The 24,160-nt window shown below is 39.5% G+C and overlaps 1 protein-coding gene across 1 annotated transcript in view; it reads right to left on the bottom strand.

Moving 5' to 3' along the window:
• MANBA (mannosidase beta) overlaps positions 1-24,160 on the bottom strand; it is a 46,108-nt gene that overhangs the window by 5,327 nt on the left and 16,621 nt on the right. Inside the window, exons 6-14 of the mRNA XM_036381739.2 lie at positions 22,815-22,990; positions 20,126-20,236; positions 14,899-15,050; positions 13,670-13,787; positions 11,493-11,579; positions 10,831-10,998; positions 8,655-8,873; positions 7,260-7,424; positions 5,409-5,553 (exon numbers count right to left, since the gene is read on the bottom strand). Of these exons, the coding sequence (XP_036237632.1) occupies positions 5,409-5,553; positions 7,260-7,424; positions 8,655-8,873; positions 10,831-10,998; positions 11,493-11,579; positions 13,670-13,787; positions 14,899-15,050; positions 20,126-20,236; positions 22,815-22,990 (1,341 nt within the window). The remainder of the gene's footprint in view (positions 1-5,408; positions 5,554-7,259; positions 7,425-8,654; positions 8,874-10,830; positions 10,999-11,492; positions 11,580-13,669; positions 13,788-14,898; positions 15,051-20,125; positions 20,237-22,814; positions 22,991-24,160) is intronic.

The following is a 24,160-nucleotide window of genomic DNA, read 5'->3' as shown; positions in this document are numbered from 1 at the left end:
AAGAAAAGTTAGATACAGGTTTCATTCTTGTTTCTGGGTCTTTACTTTATACAACAAGTTTAAAACTGATGTGTGCTTTATGATGTATGAAGAATATTTTCAGTGAGATGTGTTTGTTGTAACTCTTAGTAATCTCTTAGTTTTGGTTCTTGTACAAAGCTCTTAGCACTTTCAAACATCTCCTAATTAAAGACTTATCCAGCATAGTCTTAAAAGGGTTGCTGTGGCTTTCCCAGGGGGACTTGAACATGCTTTGTCTGCACTCCACATAGACCTGAATGAACTTTGTGAAGAGTAAGTGCATTAGCTCCAGCTTAGCATCTTACACATCACCTTGTTCTCAGCAAGTTCACAGCCAGCTAGCTTGGAAAACAACAAGAGAAGCTCATATCTGCCTGGAAAACCCACACAAGATTGAACTGTGCTATGAGATCAGTCTGTTGCCAGCAAAAACACCACTGGCATTCAAGTTAATTGCACTGAAGCAAACCAAAGAGATAAGGCTGGAGGAAAACTTCAGGAGAAGCAGCTGCATTTCTTCAAAATAGACAGTCAATAAACTGAACATACTCAGTATATTGGTGCTTCTCAGTATAGAACTACCGAACTATTTATGATGGGAAAGATCTCTAGGATCAAATTCAACTGTTCACCTGCCAAGTGCACCATTGAACCACGTCCCTAAGTACTCATGCCATACCTGTATATCTTGTAAATACCTCTAGGGATGGTGATTCCATCACTTCCCTGGGCAGCCTGCTCCAATGTTTGACAACACCTTCAGTGAAGAATTTTTTCCTATGATCCAATTTAAACCTGCACTGGCACAACTTGATGCCATTTCCTCTTATCCTGTCACTTGTTAATGAAGAAAAGGGGCTGACCCTCACCTTGCTATGACCTCAATTCAGGTGGCTGGAGAGATCGATAAGGGGTATGTGGGAGTGTGTGTGTTTGTGTGTCCCAGCCTCCTTTCCTCCAGGCTAAACACCCCCAGCTCCCTCAGCTACTTTTCACAAGCCTTGTGCTCCAGACCCTTCCCCTGCTCCATTGCCCTTCTCTGGACATGCTCCAGCACCTCAATGCCATTCTTGTAGTGAGGGGCTCAGAACTGAACACAGAATTTGAGGCGCAGCCTCAACAGTGCTGAGTACAGGGAGTCAAATCCCCTCCCTACTCTTTCTGGCCACAGACACAGGCCAGGATGCCCTTGGCCTTCCTGACCACCTGGGCACACCCTGGCCCATGTTCAGCTGCTGTCACCAGCACTCCCAGGACATTTTCCACTGGGCAGCTTCCCAGCCACTCTGCCCCAGCCTGTGGCACTGCCTGGGGTTGCTGCGACCCAAGTGCAGGACTCGGCACTTGGCCTTGTTGAACCTCATAAAACTGGCCTCAGCCCATCAATCCAGCCTGTCCAGATCTTCCTGCAGAGCCTTACTGCCACTCCCACCCAACTAGGTGTTGATTGCAAACTGGCTGAGGGAACACTTGAACCCCTTGGTCAGATCCTTGATAAAGGCATTAAGCAGAGCTGGCTCCAGTACTGAGCCCCTGCAAAATCCCAGTAGCGACCTGCAGTCAGCTGGGTGAGAATCCATTCATCACCACACCTGGCCTGGCCTTCCAGCCAGTTTGTTTTCATGGTGAACAGTGCACCCATCCATATCATGAGCAGCCAGTTTCTCCAGGAGAATGTTGTGGGAAATGGCACTAAGGCTCTACTAAAGTCTAGGCAGACAACACGACAGCCTCTCCTCATCCACCAACTGCATCAGCTTGCCATAGAAGGAGATCAGGTTGGTCAAGCGGGACCTGCCTTTCAAAAACCTGTGCTGGCTGGGTCTGATCCCCAGGTGATATGAACAAAGGCATGTTCTGTTACTCCAAGGACACTTCCTGACAGAAAACACTGGTGGTTTTAATAACAAAAGTACCAAAAATAGGGGGTGCTAACAAATTACTCTTCAGTCATTAAACTTGAGAAGATGGGAGATTCAAACTGGGGATGGATTATCTGAAACAGAGTAAACAGGGGGGCAGTATCTGATCCAACAAACAAAAGCTATGGGCCTTGTATGAGAAATGGGCAGGGAGAGTCTGGGAGGGGTTGAAATCCCTAAAGCCCTCAGGACTGCTACAAGACTTCCTGGAATTTCAATTGTAAATTAATTAAATTGCCAATGCAATAAATGTTGCTAACTGCAGAATCCAGGCAAAGGCCACCACAAGCTTAGACAAGTTACCCAGCGTGGTCTGAGGTTTCAGTGCCTGTTGACTTGAATTTTTTCCTGAGCTTAACTCACATAATGAAAATCTAGGCTTCAGCTGTCTTATATATGGAAATGAAAAATGCAATTAATGTGGAGCAGTTTCTGCTACTTAGTGTAATATAAAATCCTGGGGTTTTTTTTGAATGTGTCCTTCTCAACCTCTGCTGTGCCTTGATTTCCAGCTGGATTACACAGCCACACTGCAGAGGGAAAGAGAGGAGGTTTGCTACCAAGGCAGCAGAGATCCTCAAAAACCTTTACAGTGAAGACAACACACTCAGAGTGAACATGGCATCAGATTTCCACAGGAAAACCCGAGCAAACAAAATCCCCAGCCAAGAAACAAAATCAAACAAACCACACACTTTAAAGTTTGCACCATTTCAAAACCCACTCTACTACTTTGACACCCATTGCTTTGGAATGTTTGAAACATCATTAGTCTGCTTAACTCAAATCAGCTTTGAATACTGGTACTTCCCTTTCCAAAAAAAACTAGAGCCATTTTAAAAAACCAAAACTCAACTGCTGCAGCAGTTTCACACAGGAAGTGTTTTCCAAAGACAACTTTTCCAGCAACAGGATCTTAATAATACATTTGTCAAAGTAACTTCAGACAGCAAGGAAAACTGAAGCTAATTTAAAAGCCCGTATTTTTCAGTTCTTGTGTTGTCTTGATTTCCATAGGACCAGAACTACATTCCTTTCTTTAAAAACAGGCAAGTTGCATATCAAATACACCATGAACACACACCCAAAAATGGATGTAAAAAATCTGGAGGTCAGGAAGTTATCATGAGAAACCTCTGGGTTTAAACTTTCCTATTACAGACATGCATGCCCAAAGGCAACAGCCAAAAGTTATTTAAAATAGCCCTGGGGTGGTTTTCTTCTCCTCCCACATTTAAAGAAATTCTTACAGAAATCCAAGTTCCTCAATTTTTCTTGACAATAACAAGGGAATTGCACTCTCTGTGGTATTAAACTTCAGAACAGGAAATCAGAATCAGGTTTGTAATGAGACCCCAATACCTTTTTTCTGACTCTTCCCTGAAGCCTTCTACGCTGATGGCAGGAGTGCAAATAAACAGATCTCCCTGAAATTATTTTAAATTAATCACTTCACACCATTAAATGCAACCTGAGAAACATGCTGCTAGTTCTTTCCTCACCTCAGCCTCATGAATTCAGATCAATTATTCTTCAGAACAGCCTGTACCGGGGCTCACCAGGGCCTCTGAATATTGAACCTGCAATAAAAGCCAGTTACCTGCTCAGGGCAATCTCAAGACTACTGAGTTGGGTACCTCAAGGTGACACTTGTCTGGGAGTGTCACAGCACTCCACCAAAACACACTGCAGAGATGCTAAAGCATCCAACTTGGCACAGCCAGCTTCACAGCTAGGTGCTAACAGTCAGAACCCCGTTGTGATCAAAACTTTTTACTTCTGAGCTGAACCCAGAAGTACTGTGACACAAGTGCTGTGCTGTGTTTTCATTCAACCCAAGCAAACATTTTAAAGGTAAAAGTTAAAAGGAGAAACATTTGCTACCTTCTTCCTTCCCCACCACGTGCAAACATTTCTGCTTTGTACCGGAAATTATGTAAACCCCTCCATGACTTTCTGCAAAGCAACAGATTTAAATAAAAGCACTCACTGGTGATACTACTGTGCCACCTAACAAGATGCAGAAACATGTTTTTGAAGTGCAAATAAAACTAATTTCTCCCAAGTCTTGCATAATTTCAGCCATTAGCATTTCAAAATCCCTCTACCACACTGCCTAATTAAATGAATATTAAACCTTTCCTCATCTCACTGAGGGAATACAACAAAACAAAGGGACAGCTGTATCTCTGCTGAGCTTCTTTCTTCTAAACTTCAACAACATATGAATAATTCAAGTATTTGATAAATACTCTACAGTGATGTCATTTCTGTACTCAAAAAGACATTTAGGGTCTCCACAACCATTACATCTATCAATACACCTGTCTTTACAAAGGGACACTTTTCCAAGCATCTTTTTCTCTTGGGGCACTTAAAACCTACGAGCATCACTTATTGCTAGAATCATAAAAGTGAACATTGTGATATTCCATTTCCTAATACAAGTCTAGAAAGTCCAGAAAGATGAGCATCATAGCTGGACCACTGCCTTATCATTTAAATAAATTAGCCTCTTTCTTCTACTGGTTTTTGCTTTGTTGTTGCAGCTATTTTGTTTGGATTAATCAAAAAAAGAAAAAAATAAAAAGAACAGAAAGGGAGGGGGACAAACATCTCCCAGAAAAAGAGGGGGAGGATGGTGTGGGCTAATTTTTTCCCAAAACCAGGCCAAATGGCATTTTATTCCAAGGGCACATCAAGACTGTCCACAGATAGTCTTATTTTTTTTCTTATCTTTTTCTAGTTTGTTCGTATTTTTTTACACATGAAATGCTTAAATAAAGATTTTCAAAACCAAAATATGTGAGAAATAACTAAAATTGAAAGAGAATCCACCCAAGTCCTTTACAGATGCCATAGGACAGCTTCTCCATTTCAAAACAACTCCTAGACAAAATGTTTGGAACATAAAACACAGCCACTTCCCTCATGCCACACTTGCCTCATTCCTTCCCTACTTCTTACTGTCTAAGTGATTTATCTCTTTATATGTCTGATTAGTTTTGTGTCCTAAGAGGAAAAAAAATATGTGTAAATAGCATATTAACAGAATAATTTAGTCATGAGGAGTGATTCACCTCATCTGACACCAAGTTAGACAGCAAATCTCAGCCAGTGATCTCCTAAAGAAAGCTCCTCAGAAGCTACGCTAGGTGAGCGATATCTTATGAAGTTCTATGAAAATCAAATTCATCATGGAGAAGATAATTCACCCCAGTTCTGAGACAGTTAAGGACACAATGAATCACATTTGGAGATATCCATCTCTCCCCCAGCTGACTAGAAGAAATCTAGATGTTCAATTTTTACATCATAAATCTCATCTGTAACACACTTCTAAAGGATGGACAAAAATACATGCCCAAGAGACAGAGCAGAGCTGTATTTCTTATTCTGATACTTCCAGATGAGGAAAACACAATTGGTAGCTGGTGCTTTTTACCAGACTGCTACAAAACTTACCCAAGGAAGCCCACGAAGGCGCCTGCCAAATGTCATTGAGTTGCCAGTACAGAGCTCCCATGGTGTGTCCTTCTCCATTGATTATTTCACTTTGACTAAAACGATAGAATTCAGTTTCTGTCTTTATACACTGAGCCTGCATCACCTTGGTCAACAAAAAGATAAAAATTATTTTTGGAATATTGCATTTTACTTCTTTTTCAAAACATGTGTGAATATATTGATACACAACACAGACTTCACAGCAACAGCACATAACTTTAAACTTGAGCCCTGAGGAGTATCCACCTGCAGTGCAGTGGAACTCTGCTGAAAGGAGATCTATTCCTAGCATCTCCCAACAGCTTTGCAAGCAGTTACCTTCAAGAATCTCATATGGGGCTACTTCCATACAGTGAGAATGGTCTTTGAAAGGCAAATCAAAGACAAGGAAAATAAAATGAAATTTAAAATAAGTATTTTTTTAAACATTAATTTAAATAACCCCCTTCTGAGTTGCAAAATGATGTTAAGCTGCATTTCTTTCAGTATACATTACCTTAGTGTCTAAATCCCAGCACTCTCAACTCCCATTCTCACTATACAGTCAAAACTGTGCATCAGAAAAGCAACCTTTTTTCAGTTGCACTTCCACTCTTTTTCTCCTTCTTCATGACATCTAAAAACCACTTTTCAGAATTTTTCATTGGCCAAGTTCTCAATGGGTCCTAAACAGACTGATATGGTTCTTCACACAGTTTATTATTAGGCTGGGGAAATATAAAGAAATTCTTAAAATAAAGTTAAAAGCCCTAAAGGTAAAGATATTACTTCTAGTTAACCACTAAAGCAAGTTTGCTTTCTTCATCCTTTTTGCTATCCTTATTTTGGTATTAAATTGTTTAACCTGTTAATAAGGCCTTGACAGACTTGGCCTTACAGAAACTCTCTCAGCTTTTTTGAGTCAGGACCTCATGGTGAAAGCTTTACCCTGGTTTCAATTTCACAGCATCATCTATCCTTTTTCTCTTGTCAAGAGTGCCAGAAATGCTCAAGCAATTTTGCTTTTATATAAAACCTGCTGACAGCAGCTCTCAAACATTAGAAACTTAGTGAGTGTGCAGTTACTTCTATCAAGAGTGTTTCTAAAATTCTTGAAACACACCAAAAATTAACAGCACTTTCAATTTGCATAATAGCATTAGAAAGTTACTTAGCATCTTTTAAAAATTGCACAGAAATCACAAATAAAGAAGCAAGCATGATGTTGAATTACTATGAATGAAAAGCAAAATACATGCTTCTGATTTGGAAAAACCTCAAAATGTATTTACTAAAATATCAATATTTGAGTCCATAACAAAATAAAATTCTCTGATTAATAGAGAACTACATTCTTTGGAAAAAAATACTGCTTCCAAAGCTTGTGTTTTCCATGTGGGAAGAATCAAAGCAGTGAGCCTACAAGGGCCACATGAAGAGCAAAACATCCCCACCCTGGAACAGGGAGTAACATGCAGCACTGTGAATAATCTTGTACCATGGAAGCCCAGCACATCCCTGCATCCTCCCCCAGCTACGTGAGCCCAGCTGGGGAGAAAGACCAAGGCAGCACATACTTTCAGACAGACTTTCTCCCAGTTTCTGGGTAACTCCCTGATTATTTCAGCCCTTCTATCATGGGAACTGGAGTCTCTCTACAAAAAAAGAGAGACAAGCTAGCTCCAAACCAAACTGGACTCTCCAGTTCTTCAGAATGGAAACTTTCTGTATGATGAAACACTCCTGAAGGGACCAGGTCCAGCTCTAACCGCTGACAGAATTTAATGGAACAAGTACTGACAGCTACTTCTATGGAAGAATCACTATTACCTGAGTGAGGTAAATCATATCCTTGAACTGCTTTACAGGATCTGGGCTCTGGGGAAGTTTGAAATGACGCCCAATCTCTTGAAGCATCTGAATATTGCCACCTTCATGGTGCTGCCGATGGAGAGAAAAATTGCTTGTGTAGGACCAGTCCTCAGGGGAGGAAACCTTTAAAAAAAACAAAAATAAGGTATCTGTATGAAAAGGTAGAATATACATTTAATGACAGCCAGGATATTGAGGAGAGGATATCCATTACAGGCTACTGATATCATCCAAAACCTTAACACTGGTAGTATATTTCTACAGTGCCTCGTGCAGTCATGCAAAGATTTTTAATCACTAACACCCTTTGCTTACACTCCTTGTACAAATAAATGAAAACACACATTGCCGTTCAACCCAGAAGAGCAACTTTTGGCTCAGTGGCATTTAACTTAACTGTCCTAAGGTTTGGGTTGGCCAAGGGACCTCAGAGTTTTGCTTACATTCATAGTAAATCAGAAACACCCTACATTAATATGGAAGAATCTTGTCAAACACATTGAGGTATAAAAGTTATGTAAGTCAGTAGGGGTATAAATTCTAATAATATGTCTATATATTTTCAAAACCTGTCTCTGATAACAAATTATCATAAACCAGCTTTTTTCAACTAAAGACAACAACAAAGCATAACTCATTAAGTTATCTATTGCCAAGTTTTCATTGTAATTACTCTCTCTAAACAATCTTATCTAAATTTGTTTCCTTTTAGGCTGGATTGAATAATTTTTATTGTTATTAATATAGATGAATATTCTGATAATGCTTCAGATAATAGGCTTTGCCCAGCAAATTGAAAGAAACATTCTGAAGTCCTTTTGCTAGCAGGCATGAATATCAACATCTCTCCCTGGACAAACGGACAAACGTCATGGTATGTCTCTGCTCCACTTTGATAAATAAGACAGAACATATAATATCTAAATTTAATGGAGACAAAACCAAATCTTCTTACATGCAATACCTTAAGAAACAGATTATTTAAATGAAAGAAACTGATAAATACATAGAAATCAAAACATTCTAAAATCCAGCACAATTCAGCTTTTGTCATATTTCTCCTCTCCTCTATACATTAAATAGAATTACTACCAGAAATAACAGTTTCATAATAGTCTCTCATCCAAACCAAGTCCCTCTTTCAACGTCAAGGTAAGTATATTGAACACCGAGGAGGGAAACAGAATGATCCATCCCTGCCCTCCCCAGGCACACACCTCTATCCCACTTATGCCATACCATGCCTAAAAACACATTACTATGGTTTGGATGCAGAAGTTTTTTGGGAAGAGACTAATTGCCCTCACTAAATGAGAGCAAAGGAGACAGCAAGGTGTGGAAGCCCAGCCTTACCTTTTCAATGGTACTGAAGGAAGGCCAGGACTGAAATCCATACTCTGAAGCAAAACGAGTTTTAGGATACATTGTCCAGTTCCAGCAGTCATTGCTGTAGTCATAGAAGTGTGTGTCACCATAATGGGTGTCATAAGGATTGTGGGAGAGCCAGCCTTCTTTGACTGACTCCAAGCCATTGGTGGGACTGGATGTCACAAAAGGACGACTCTTATCTTCCTGGGATATAAAAAAAAAACAAAACAAAAATACAACCCCTTTACAAAGTGATTGACGTTTACCATCTGAATACATAGACTATTTTTTGAAAAGAGGGGCTTGGGGACAGGGAGACCATACTTCTTCCAAATTTCTGAGTCACCACCTAAGGAACATTCTCTTTTTATGTCCTAACATTCATCATCTTTACTTACTTAATTAGCTTCTTACTTATGTTCTTGGAGGACAGCTGGGCATGATTCTGCTTGCTCTGCTCTTCTGAGGGATTCTCTCCTCACATCAAGAGATTTTCTATCTTTATATGCCTCTAAATTCTTAATGAAGGCTATTTAAAGTGTGCCTTGTGAAATATATACTCAAGGAACATTAATATTGGAATACTATGACTTCTTTATGGAAAATTATTACTTTTGCAGTGTTTTTACAGGAACAAGGCCATGATTTTCTCCTTTCTTATTAAACAGTCACCTAAATTTAGTCCTAACAAATCCAAGGTGTTCTGCTTTTAATGCTTGCATGGTATCATTACAGGTTATTGTCATTTTAGCTGGCTCTGCATGCTAAGATAGATGAGATTACAAGAAGGGTTACATTTCAAATTATTCAGAGCTGCCTTTATTTATAGTCTCAGTAGACTTAGAATACTAAATCTTTTAACAACAGTCTGCAAAGTACTGAAGGAATCCTTTTGCAGGTATAATTCATTCAACACCCAACTTCTAGTAAGATAGAGGCCCAAGTGTAGTTACCAGTAACAAGTTACTGCAATTGACTCGAACACAGCAATGCACTCTGACATTTGCCCCATTTTAAGAAACAATCCTGTGTCCCACATCATCTTCTTTCTTTTTTTCTTGGTGTGAGTAATTAATAATTAACTGAAACAATTTACTGTAGGAAATCCTGGATTCCCTGAAGTCTTTAGCTCAAAGGTAGAAGTCTTTTCAAGTTACCAACTACTGGTAGTTACAGGTTTCCTCAGCTGGCCTGTATTACGCAGGACCTGAAGTTAGTTAAAGGAACCCTCTATGGTTCCTTTTTGCACTCAGAATAGCTATTCTATGGATTTAAAATAAAAATGGGTCCATCTTGGATGGCAATGCTGCACAAGTACCAAGCCAGAACACCTCACTTTGTTGCACACACACACTGGCCACCCAACTCATGTAGCTAATCACAAAAACACCACAGCACACCTTTACACACAGCTCAGTACAGAAATCTAGAATCTCCTCTTCTAAGAGGATAAATAAACCTTTAAAAACCTGTGCAAAATCACACTAGACTTCATTAAGGATGCCAGGTGTTTGTGGACTGCATACTTGCAGTTTAAATTTTATATCAAAATATTTTACTTTGCCTTCATATACTGTAGGATACCAATATTTTGTTTACAAAATCGATACAATGACTACACGAGTAGTAGCACGAGTTCAATGTTTAGCATCACTTTTGCTTTACCTGCTTAGAACAAAAAACATTCGGTCACGTACTGAAGAAATAACATCTTTATAGATTTTTTCAACTGCTCTTAAAAGATCTGAGGGCTGTTGAATGCTTTTCACAGTATTCTTCAACAAAATTAGATAAAGAAAACCTGATCATTGACATAAATTAATTAATGGGCAAGCTAATTTTTGTCCACTAGAAGTGAAGGCACTCATGGACATAACTAAAAGCAGGAAGGAAAAAAGAAGCAAGATCTACTACACTTTCAGGTCTTACTTTACACATCATAAAATGTTAAAGACAAGTAATTTTTTAAATATGTTTTTATTTGGAGAATAACTCTTGAGTTTAGAGAGTTATTTAGAAGGTCTTGGAAAGAGCAGTTTCTCAAAATGCTCTTCTTCATCCCTTTAAAAGGATTAAAAGAAAAAAGGGAAGTCCCAGCTTGCTCAAACACTAAAACCTTTTGCCAAACCATATCCTCCTAGAGTTTCTTGAGATTACTTACACGAAGAACTATTTCACGTATGTTCTTCACATAAAGGGTCACATAGTCTTTGATATAGACTCCTATGTCAGGATAAGGTATGGAGAACCAGTTGCTTGCAATTGCTGCTTCATTTTCATTGTTACCACTCCACAGAATAATTGATGGATGAGATTTTAAGCGTCGCACCTGAAATACAACTTACAGTTTCAGAAGTCAAGCAAAATTATTTATCTTAACAATGAATTTTTTTTTAAATAATCACTTTACTACCAGTTGAATTACAAGTCCACATGTATATTATATTACATATGCTAAGCCTACAATTCCCTTTTTTTGCCACATGGTTCACTATTCCCTCCATTTGCCACCAGCCTCAAAGTTTTGTAATATACACTTTCAGAAGGGAAAATTTCTAATATGCTGGCATTCATCTGTCTTATGCGTGTATGTACCATGGACCTCTACTCAGCCATGTGTGCAGGATAAATTCTGTGCAGTCTTCTTGACTGCAAGCAGTCAGAGGAGCTCAATAAGATTTAGCAAGGTTACATTTTGTGTCTGCTACATAAAGGTACACTAACAAAAACTTCAAAACAACCATTTTTGGAAAGCTAACTTACACAGTCGGTCAATGAAAAATAGATAATGTGAAATAGAGCTTTGACACATGGATAAAATACCTGATGAGAAACTTCCGCTCTTACGGATTCTAAAAAATTCCTGTTGGTTGGATATAGTGCACACGCAAACATGAAATCCTGCCAAATCTATAAGGGAAAGGAAAGATTAAAAAAAACTGTCAGCAAGTTACTTTACATACTTGCAAAATATATGGCTATTGGGATGCACAGTCCTTTGTACAAATCACATTGACCATGGGGCTCAAGTATGTGCATACTCCACTGTGGTTATCCTCAATATCAGGGTTACAAAATATTTACCCTTAGGAATCAGCTCCTGACAGCCTACATTGAGGAGAGGAATACTGCTCAGTAGATGAAGTTCTGTGATTTTCAACAGAATAATCAGAAACATGAACATGTAGCAATTTGCAGCTGAACAGAACAATTTCATTTTTATTTACTATTCCTGCAGGTGTAACACCAAATCCCCACTACTTAATGAGAAGAGACAATAATTCTTCTGATGTGGCACTGAGCATACTTAACAGACCTTAATGTGTACTTGTTAAGAAAACACCTCCATACAAAATTATCTAAAACCCAGCAAATCTTACCCAGTAAGAGGGGCAGAAACAAACTAGATGCTCTAAAAACACAGTAATCTTTCTCTTCAAAGAAAGATCAAGTAGATACTCCTACAGAACAGCAAGCCTTTCAATTCAAGAACAATAAACTCCATTTGTACCTTGCAGCAGAATTACAAAAATGGGAACGGAAGCCCAATGACATGGATAAGATTTCTTGTTTACCTGTTTTATTTTTTAAATTGCCATAACCTTGAGGCTCCTTCTAGTCTGTCTAAAATGTTAAGGAAAAGAGCTCTAGGAAGGAGCACCTTAACCCAAAGGGGTCTGTAGAAGACTCCACTTTTCTAACACCATGCTACATATTGAGAGACAGAGACCAGCTCCTCATAGAATTTCATTTTCATTGCAGTGAGAATATGCTTTTCCAAGGCTCTTTTCAGCACACATTCCCTAAGGAAACTGAAGATAAAGAATAGGACAGTGGGGGATAATGGAGCCATTAATAATTGTTACAATCCTAACACTGTACAGAAAAAGCAAAGCTACTGCTGCAGAATCACTCATAATCCTTCAGTGACTGTTGGTGTCAAAACTCTCTATTGAAAGAAACTTTCTCACTATTTCTCTCAGTGAGCTATCACTGGTTTTCCTTAAGCACAGTTTGACTCCAATGCACTTTTCAGCCTTTACAAGACCATCAGAAGAAACAAAACCAAAAGCCTCCCCCACTGCCCCTCCCAAAAAAGAATCTGATTTTCTGCACTTACTTGCTATTTTGGCTGTTAAATAGGATCTAAATCTTGCACTGAGCACTGTACAGACACAGATCTATGTGGCCTACTTAAGGAGCCTAGTGTCAAAAATTGAAGAACTGCAAGTGCTCAGAAGCCTTGAAAATCAGGACACTCATTCAGATCACTAAAATAGATGTAACTTTTTTTTTTTTTTTTGCAAGCACACCCATCTGAAAGCAGCAAGGTATGAATTCTGTTTCCCTACCTCTTATGGTGTAGACTAAGACCAAACACACTTGTCAGGATTTTTAATACCAGATGCAACTTGGCCTTCATTCATCTAGTCACTACTTCATCAAAACTTATTAATACATGCCTCCAAGCTTATATAATCAAAGGTACTCATCTAGGATTGCAGCAGGTGTTCACCTTACAGCTACACTTATATTCCACTTATATTCAATTATAACTTGTTCAAAATGGCCCCTTGGATAATGCCTTCCATGTTTGTCTTTGGACCAAATGAGAAGTTTGAACCAAAACTACCCAACCCTTTTCAGCTATTGTTAAAAAGAAGAAAATACTTTTAAAATAAATAAAATCCATTTCCAAAGCTGAGAAGAGCATAGCCACCTTCTACCTAATGGTGACCTTCTACAATAAAGTCTCCAAAATATCACTTCCAGATTCAGACAGCCTCTGTAATCAGAAACCATTAAAATTACAAAGAAATTAAAGAACCCCAACCAGTCAACCAAAAAATCAGGTTAATCTGACCTCTTGTGTTGATACTCTACAGTATCCTTTGGAAAGATGGTTAGAACTTATGTATTAATTCTCTTTTTTTAAATTTGAAGTGGATTTTCATTTCTTGTCAGTTTTTAAATAATTATTCTGTGTTTATTGTTTTTACCATTATTCCCATTTCATCACAAATATCGTAAAATTCATCTTGTTCATATACTCCTCCTCCCCAAACCCGAAGGGCATTCATGTTAGCATCTGCTGCAGACTTCAAGAGTAGCCTTAGTCTGTCAAATACAAAAAGGAGATATACAAGTTTTGTGAAGCTATATTAGTTAAGAATTTCTCAGGTTATATAAAAAAATGAAGAAATGAATGCCCCTACCAAAAAAACCATCCAAATCTAAATCATTAGTAGGCAATCTATGACTTATAACTCTAACAGGAAGTATCAAAATACTCTGGTTTCTAAACCTTCATGTCTGGACAGAGCTCTCAAAAAGCAATTTTTTGCACAGAAAAAATTGCTTGATCCTGTTAACACTTAAAAAATAGATGGAGTGACACATGTGTAAATGCTTTTACAGAAGTTTTGGCAGGACCAAATTTAGAAATACTATGTTTTATTAATCCTGTTGGTCTTTTCTCCTCCGATATTACTTGCTTTGTATGTCAATTACTTGAATTCAAATTCTCTTTAAATGCAATCAGGAATGTATACCCTCTTCCTGAGCTCCATAATGCATAGAGAGAATAGGGGAGCGAGAGGGTGAGGAGAAATGCTGAGACTGGGAATCTCATTTTAAGGGTTTTAGGCTTCATTTTTCCTTAAATCATACTGGTAGCCTCTAAATTGCATGTGAATGCACACTGCAGCATGCTCTGCTGTCCTGGTTCCCCAATACCCCAGAGCAAAGCTTAGTCCAAGTACAGGACAGCCCCTATCCCACCTGAATCTCTGTGGTGCTGAGCACTGAAATCCAAGTAGCTTAGATGAGATCAGGAGAAGGGGAGAGACTGCCATGGACCTACATAACCCTGCATGATATGGGTTAGAACATGGATGAAGTGCACATCCTCTGACTACCAATGGATGTGTCCAGACAGGGGTCAAACAGCCTGAGGATCATCCCTAAAAATACCCAAAAGGCCAGTAACTATGAACTGCAAGCAATTACCTTCCCACCAGCAACTGCACCTACATGCCTTGAACATCACTCAAATCTGTTCATGTTAATTAAGCCCTAATTCTGTAGCCTCCCCCTCCCACCCACAACAATTAGTGTTCTACCTTGGAAGTTTTACCCACTAAAGCCAACCTTTGATAAAGGGTGTAGAGAGAATCAGGAGGAGGAAAACATTATCCTTTATCCTTAGAGAACATCAAATGTGGCTTACGTGTCAGAGGTCACTCTGTCCTGGAAAGAATCTGCTGGAATCCAGTTTGAGCCCTTAATAAAAATGGGTCGGCCATTGATTCTGAAGTAGAAACTCAGACCTGGTGAGCCAGGAATAGGCTCCTGAATAAGTTCTACTGTCCGAAAATAAACCTGTGAAGACATGAAACTTCGATTTAAAGCTGACAAAAAAGGAATTAAAACAACTTGAATAAAGAAAATCATTACAAAAGGGATGTACAACTGAACAGTAACAGCTCAGAATTTGTCAAGGAGTCAAAAGACAAAGGACTCATCTCTAAATTCCTGCTTGCTGAAAACACCCTGTAACAGTACTAGAAAGCATTCTTTCAATAAGCCTGTTCACTTTTTGAAGTTGCTATCATATTAAGAGAGAGAAAGAGAAAGCATGAGCAAACAACTGTACATGTGCACACATGTATGTAAGGAGAGACAGTTCGTGAAGTTTGGTTTTTGCAGAGTTCAGTCAAAAGTCCAGCTGAAGGACAGAAAGAGGAATGCAGGGGTTCCACCAGATCAGAAGCACCATGAAATCTGCAATTTTTTTACCAGGAGACTATAGCAGCTCAGTTTTCAGTCTTGTCCCTGAATGGCTAGAATGAGATTCACATAGTACAAGCAAGATCTTCTTTTACTACTCTGAAATGACACTTTTTAAATAGATGTAACACTTACAGAGAAAAAAACACCCATGCAAACACAAATGGCACTTTGCAAGTGAAAGGCCCTCTGGCCATCACAGCTGTGTTGGAACAGCATGATCAGCAATAATGACTCGGAGTGACCAGTTCAGCTAAATAAACACTTTACTCTGAGTAAAGTATTAAAGATAAAGCACATCTCAAGCAGAAGCAGAGGCCAAACTTTTACAGCTGCTCTTTTAGCCTAATACACGGCATTTTGATGCTGAAACAAGAAAACCTTCCTTTCTCCTGTTGCAGGTGGAATTAAAGCTCCCAGGAAATAGTTCCAGATGATTTCTAGGACTTCACTACAAGCAACAATGCTGCTCTGAGGGGTATCCTGACTGCACTGACACAAACAGCCATGAGGGAGCAGTTAATGCACTGCAACAGCACTGACCCCTTATTTGTACAGTGCTTTCCCCACCTGCCATATCAGCTCCTGCACACCTCCAAACTCTTCCAGAAAACAGCTCTTTCAGGGACACTTTAAACATCTTCTCCTGGACCCCTGTTCCAGTTCAACTTCCTTAAGTCAGGAAGAAAACACATTTTCTTTATTGCACCTGTTGCTCATTATCATAGGGAGAAAACTGGAAAATTAAATAAAGGGAAGGAAAGCTCACAGTAAATTTTAGCCAAAACAGGTTTGAGTCAGAAGGGCAGGAAACAATTTTTTTCTAAACTACTCCTTAGATAGCAACCACTCCTCTCTCAGATGACTATTTGCTTTACCTTTTCAAAAGGTCAGTTTGTAGAGTACAGCCTGTTCTCCCTCTGCCACAAGCTTCAGCTGAGGCAAGTATATGTCACTAAACCAGGCTAAAATTAACCTAGTTAAGTGCAAATGATACACCTGTCTTTAATACAAAATGCAACTCTTTATTTCACACACCAGACATGGTTGTTATTGAAAAGGGAAATGATTAATCCCACTATGGGACTGCGTTTTCTGAACATTCAGCTTATCAAAAGTCACACCTATAGACAGAAAACTATTTCTAGCAGTAGGGAGTAAAAAGGAAATCACCACTTTTTGATTCCTCTTTGGTGCCTCTAAGTTAACTGGACAATTATTAACCAAACACCTGGACAGAGACAATGCATGTGACAAACCAGATGCATTAGCAGAGGTCACAGATCACTGAGCTCAACCTAAACAGCTCTGCATCATGGCAGCAACCATTCCTAGATTTTTGCAGACCTAGTTTAACAGGAGAAGTTGAACTTAAATAATAGCCAAAGTTTCATGCAATTTTCACAGTTACTCTAACTCTTGAAGGCTACAGGAGAGAAACTACAGTATGTGAAAAAGTTCTGACCTTCCTACACTGAATTCAATTACTTGGAGAGAAACTCCTCAGTCTCCACCGTGGCTCTATTTTTATGGCACAAAGTGGAATGGGACTTGCAGTTGGAGCTGCCAAAGTGTTTGGGATGTCATCTTAAGAGATGTCATCAGGCAGGTTGGGACTGTCTCAGAGTGCATTTGTAATGGAGCACTTCTATTACTAACAGAAGTAATGAGACATTGCTTTATTCCTGCTCAAGTGGAACTCATGCAACTGGCCAAACCCAAGGCAACCTGAGAGGCTGAAACACTCAGCCAGGACCACCCAGACAGTAGGAGCAAGAGAAAAAGCTCCTTAGCCTCAGCTCACATTCCCAGGCCTCCAAGATTCAGCACAACTCCATTGCTCCCCTGGGGCCAGCTGGTAACAGCACATCTTCCTACTCCTAATACAGCTTCCTTCTGCCTTGGGGGGTGAAAGAAGGGCAATGGGAGACAACCAGCATCTGGCAAGCTTGACTACATGCCCTCCTGGCTACCAAGACCTTGGCCACCTTTAAATGTCTGATAGAGCTTGCTGCCTGGGGGCTGAGCATTTCTCTCAGCCTTGGGGCACGCACAAGGGGCTCTCTAGCCACCACAGACCAATCAGCTGGTTCTGAGCATAATTATGAAACAGATACCTACCTTTTTAAAGCACATACAAAGGCTTTGTACACAGTTAAGTGACCTGTGGATCACATTTGGCATTCCATATTTAGCAGTAGGAAAAGTAATAAGGATGAAGATGCCTAGAGCTGAACTAAGATCACAGAACAACCCAGCGACCTAACTAATTAGAACACAGCATGAAAGTGGTGTGAAAACTACAAAGCCAGAAAGAAAGACTTCTGGAAGTCATGCTAAAATGCCTGAGAGGAAAAGAGTGTGTAAAGGGATGGAGGGAAAGACTGTTGGAGGCCAAGATTTTAAAAGTACAAAAATAGCCTTAAAAACCAAAAAACTCTGAGTACAATGCTGGAGAAATGAGCACATAGAAAGATGGGGAAATAGAACTGAAAAGCAAACAAATGCTTCAAGGGGCAATGAAAGAGGTAATAAATGTGGGGATGGCAAGAAATAATCAACTTATCAATAGCAAACAGGACCCTCCATCAAGAAAACCAATGTCACTGTAAGATATGACTTTGTTTCACATTATCCTGAGAAACAAACTCTAGAATAAAATATTCAAATGGAAAACCAAGCCAAAACCAAACCACATCCTATCCTAGATGTTGGCTTTTATTCTGCTTTGGTTTTCTGCTGCTCTGAACAGAAATGAGTAAGTACTTCTCTGAGCCAAAGAGATTCCCAGCACTGCTGGCTAGAGCTCTATAGAGTTCCTGCAAGTACATACTGGAAGGCCACCCAGAAATATTCCCAAAGGATTGGTTAAAGTTTTGAAGACTACTCTAGCATGTCAGAATCCAGAAAGTAGTTCAAGTTTGGAATAGCCAAATCTGACATAAGATCAAGCTGTGCTTTCTCACATGTACAGTTCTCATGCTTCCGTTTTCTCCTGTCCAAAGTTAAGTAGATACTCATAGGGACACAAACCACTTGTGAAATGCCTCACCTCTGCTTTTTTTCTGGGAGGGGGAAAAAAATCATGCAAGTAGGAAATTTATTCTTCCTGAACACAGTCAGTACAACATGGACAACAGAACTGACAACAAAACAACTTTCAGGAACATTAATCCCTGACTGTATCTCCTGAACTACTCAAAGTTCTTATTAAGCTATATGAACATTGCTGTTGAGTCCTGCTGACATGAGAGAAAATTATGCTACAACATGAAAAAACTGCATACAGAGCCTTTTTCCACTCATACAGCTCTGACTGGGGGTGATGGTGTGTGTGTGCCTGTGTGTCTGTCAGAATTCAAGACAGAGATTCACAAAACATGGGAAGGATGACCAGACTTCACACTGTAAGCTGTAAAGGCTTCATATGCTGGTTAATTCACAATGCCCACTATGTGGTGCATTTGGGTTTTTTTCCCCCTCTTTCCCCTTAAGGAGAAAAAAAAATAAGAAGCTTCTGTTGTAGACCGTGAAGTCCCCATGATCACATGCCACAGAGCTCTATGAAATATTCTGAAACAAGCACTCAAATGGAAATTATTAGCTTTCCTATCATTGTGTGGTTTTCACACAGTAACAGAATTTTCCTTTTTAGAGGCTTTATAGTTGTATTACCTACCACCAGTTTTTCCAAGCAACACATGCTGTGTTCACTTGCTGTGGGTTTTTTAATTGTTTCAAAATTAGAACACTAATCATAGCAAATTATTATTATTATTATGACTACATAATCAAACTAGGGGCTAGTCCTATAAAGATACAACACCAGAAGCTACTAGTTTTCCTAAGTTTTTTTCACACTAACAAATGTTACAGCAAATAGCAGTTCAGATGCCTGGTGACCAGATTCGTTTTTAGTAAAGCAGTACACACCAGAAACATCTAATAAATGCATACATTTATGTGGTTGTTTCCACATGTTCATGACATAAGGAGGCCAGTCTAATCTCTAAGATTTTTATTTCTAATGGACAGTTGGAAATTACCTCCTCTAGGCTCCTTAGTAAAACCAAACAGATAATTAAACAGCCAGTGTGTTAGAGGAACCCTTATGCAAAAACACCCAAATATTACTTTTATGGTCGTATTTAAGACTGTATCTTTTCTTCAGCCTGAAGCACATCTACCACATTCTAATAAATAAATGTATGTTAGGTTTTTAGGAATGTGTCTATCCCATAAATTTTTACAAACTGAAATTAGCAAAAAAAATCTCAGTAATAAACCTTTGCATAATCTTACAGAAATCTAAAAGGGTTTTTCAGTGCATGATACAAAACCAAGAGCATGGTATATGAAGTTTAGAAGTGCTGTTTTCTTTTCATAAGCTAGAAAACTTAAGAAGTAAACATGTTTTCTCTTCTGAGGTTTCTGCTTAACTGTAAACCATCTTGCAGCCACAAGTAAATGCATCCACACAAGGTGAGACTACCAGAAAAGAGGTAGCCACACACTGTGACATTAAAAAAACCTCATTTCTCATTAGCATTTTTACATGCATATTACGACTTAGCAAAACTTTTAAGAGCTCTAGACACTTGTTATGCAGAGCAGATGTCCTAACACCAACAGTGCAATGCCAGATATAATTAAACTTTAGGGCTCACCTTCGAAAACTTCTCAATCTGGCATCCTGCCTCCATCATGAAAGTTGTTGTCATGTTGTATCCAGTTTGCTTTCCATGTCCATTTGGCCACCAAGCCTCCAATGCAGCACTCTTGAACACACAAGGGAGAAAAAAGCCTGAGCAATATGTATAACAAGAGGTATCAAATGCACCTGGGCTCAGATATCTTTGAGTGAATTACCACAAGCCTAACGAGGTTTTGTGCTTCAGCTGAGACACGCTAACATTCTCTCCAGCTGCAGCTCTAAGGTAAAAATCATTTAAAGAGAGAAGTGTGATTGTATGATTTCTTCTGCTCAAGTCCAGGCTATCACTTCATTTTGTGTTCACAACAGGCTATGAGCACACCTGGACACGCAGGCACACATCTAGCACTCCTCAGCTGAGGTACACTGACACACTATTCCTCCAAACCCCAAATATCTGTGTCAGGAGCAGCCATTGTTCACTGAGCTCTGTATCATACACCCCCTCTCATTGGTCCTTTTACCTATCCCATGCAATATTCAATATACAGCAGTAACACTTTCCAACTGTGATTCTGGTATTATATGACCATAATGACTGCTTCACTTATGTCAAGCTTTTAAGTCAAATTCTTTCATTCATTCGGTAATTTTTTGCTTCGTCTCTATATGTTTCCTAATGTTTCCAATCTCCAAGAGATTGTATTTCAAGATGACAGAATATTTATCTTCACTCTAGCAGCCTTCTTCTGCCGCTCATTCCTGTTGCCAGCATTTGCCAGTTGCGTGCATAACACAAAAATTGTGGAAAGAAATCAATAATGCATGCAACCAAACAATGGAGGGATCAGCGCTGAATTTAGTCATGCAAGGAGTATCTCAATCTTTTCAAACAAATTGAGGCCAGAAAGCAGCCCAGCAATATGTTTTGCTGTGGCTATACTTGGACACAACCACGAATATATCATGAATATATCTTTCAGCTTCTCTGATAGAGAATTCTCACAACTGCTGGTGAGGAAGTTCTGATCTCTGTGCTGCATGGATAGAAACGGAAGCACAGAGTCAGCGAGAGCCTCGACAACAAGGGGGTGTTCACAGCTGCCTGGAACGACTGGATGTCTCATTGGCCACTAATGATGTCACCCCTCTGCTCACCACTAGCTGATAAGCAAAATGCTGTCACGTTGGCAGCACAGCACTCTGCGCGGCGACCGCAGGAAGGCTGATACACATCTCTGCGATATGCACCACTCGAACATCTACTGACTCCACAACGTAATCTGCAATAAGCTCTTAAGTAAAAATACATTTCTGGTGAGGTCTCAGTATCTAACATGCACCACACAAGTCTGTGTACAGAGTAAGTGCTCTGTTAGCCTCATCAATACATGAGAACACATTTCGGGGCTTCTCATAAAATCAGCTGATGTGAATTCATGCAGCAAAGCCTTTTGTGCACAAAGAATAATGAAACACTGCTGCCTCTGCTCTGAAGGAAGTGCTTCCTTCCAGACTTGCAGTTGCACTACACTAACAGATTTCTTCTGAAGCTGGGACAACTAAATAGGCAAAAATAATTTTTGAAGTTTCACTTTGCAGTGCCTGTTTAATGTAATCCATTAAAAAGGCTAAGCAGAGACTCATGGTTGCCTTAAATGAAACTGGGTATTGGTAATTGCTCATGTAACTTGCATATCAGATGACAACAGTAAAAAAACCTGCATGTTTCTATGCTTCTGTGTCAAAATAAAACAAAACACATAAGCACACAAGCCAGAGTGTGCACACTGGAACATAAACACCCTGCTTGCTTTCTCTCCATGCAAACAGCTACAATGCAGTCAAACTGGCAAAACAGATGCAGCATTACACAGCAGTGCAGAAAAACAGCAGAGCCAGTAAAATATAGAAGAGCTTGAGGGCAGACCCTTTAGTGCTATTAACTGCCAGTATTGTCAAAAGCCCCAAATTCCTGCTTATAGCACATCACCCACCCACAAATGTGTGTCCTGCAGCAGTGAAGCTCCCGTGGAGAACTTCATCAGGTGTGGCTCCTGCTACACTTGCCAAGGCTCCCACTCTGCCCACTGGCTGGAGCCTGATTTTTTAATTGAGTTTGCTCCTCATTAGAGCACCTTCTACCAGTCAAAAATTCCTCCTGAGATTTGCCTATCGAAAGGACTATAAGCGAATGTAAGGAGTATTACTCCACAAAATTTTCTTTTGTTTTTATTTACCTGAACGTAAATTAATATCTACTGAGAGGCTTGAGGAATGCTTCCTCTCTCACCTGGGAGAATCCTATGTACTGTAGTATATTCTGGTCCCAATCAGTCCAGTAAACAGTAGCATGTGAGATACCTGCTGCCAGTGAAGTGAAGTGACACAGGGTACCCAAAGGTTATTTACCTAAATAACTCAAAAAAGGTCATTTAACAGTGGCCAGTGATTATGTGACCTTTTTCTCAGGCTTCATCACCTTTTGGCAGTGAGCTACATAGCTTCACAGACATCACACTTTAGAAAGGAAAAGAACTGCTCTCCTACCCTGTAGGGGATACAGAACTGTTGTTAAATGTCAGGAAGACACTAAGGAATGGGAAGGAGGCCTAAAACTGGCATGGAGGCAGAAAGTCACACTGGAAACCAGGGGAAACATTTTGCAGCTGAACTAGCTCTCCACACACACACCTCTTTACCTTGTTGATGTTTACAAGCAGCACAATGCTGCCTTCTCCAGGTTGAAGCTTCACACTGAACGTTTGCTGCGTTTGTAACTTGGGAATGTTCACAGTCACAAGACCTGCAACTGGCTTGGAGCTGACTACATCAAAAATAGACTCGACTTCAAGACACCACTGCTGAGCACTCTTTTCTAAGTGAAGATGGAGAAAAAAATGGGAATTTAAGAATTATGTTTATATACCAATTAGTTAACATGATCTTTCATTAAAGAAAAAATTCAAAAACTAAGATTAAATTTAACAATTTTCAGGCTGTGTCTGAACCAGCCTACACGGTTAATCTGCTTATTTAGTGTGTTTGGCATATGAGTCTAATGGAACAGAACAATGCAATGTGATTTATGTTTTTTAACTCTTTTTTTTTAATTCAAAAGCCATCCAGGCTTTTTTTCAGAGCTCTGTACAAAAGTCAGAGACCTTGACACCAGTCACTTCATTAGGAAGGAATTTTTTCCCACCAACTCCCATAGACATTGTATTTGCTTTTAGTCAGCACTCATATGAACATGGTACTCTTTGGGAAAGATTGTAATCACAAGCCACTACAATCACTTTTGTCAATGAAACAAAAACAGTATTAACAGAAAACGAGCTGAATTCATCCCAGACTCACTGGACAAAATGAATGGAGCTACACTGGGGATGAATTGGGCCCACTGTGTCTAGACTTGACAGGCTATATCTTTACGTCCCTTCTCCCACCCATGTGTCGTGAAAGAAACAAGTTAATGACTTCCCTGAGAGCTCTCTGAAGTTACCACAGAGCATCCTCCCTTTTACAGACCTTACTGAATAAGGAGAGCCAGGGTCAAGGGTACTCAAGATCTATGTGTAAATTTCCCACTAACTTCAGCAGTTGAATTGCCTAGCTACTAACACAGCCTGGCTAATCCTATACTTCAAATATTGCAGATTAACATATAAGCAAAAGCAAACAAAACAGAAAACAAGGAGAACTAGAACTAAGACACATTTTGTATGCCCAAATTACTAATAACTTGCTTTCTCTTTTCATTTATATAGTCTAGCTCTCCTTGCTTCACAAGAGAAAGAGAGCTCACTCCAAAAAACAAAGAATTGCATTCAGCCCTGGTGTGATTTTCACTGTTTTTCACAGAATGAAGAGCAATGATTGAGTTCCCAAGTTATATTACACCCAGCATTACCCAGTGAAGACCAATTCTCTGAAATGTAGAAAAGGTTTAAAAGTACCCACCCTACAAAGGTCAGATATTACAGTGCATTCTTCCTCCCTTACAAAAGCATACAGAAATTCCAACCCACTCCTAACTGCCTGAACT

The sequence above is a fragment of the Molothrus ater genome, chromosome 4, assembly GCF_012460135.2.
Source record: "Molothrus ater isolate BHLD 08-10-18 breed brown headed cowbird chromosome 4, BPBGC_Mater_1.1, whole genome shotgun sequence".
Classification (NCBI taxonomy): Eukaryota; Metazoa; Chordata; class Aves; order Passeriformes; family Icteridae; genus Molothrus; species Molothrus ater.
Note: the sequence above shows the minus strand (reverse complement) of the source record. Positions and strands in the feature narration are given on the sequence as shown.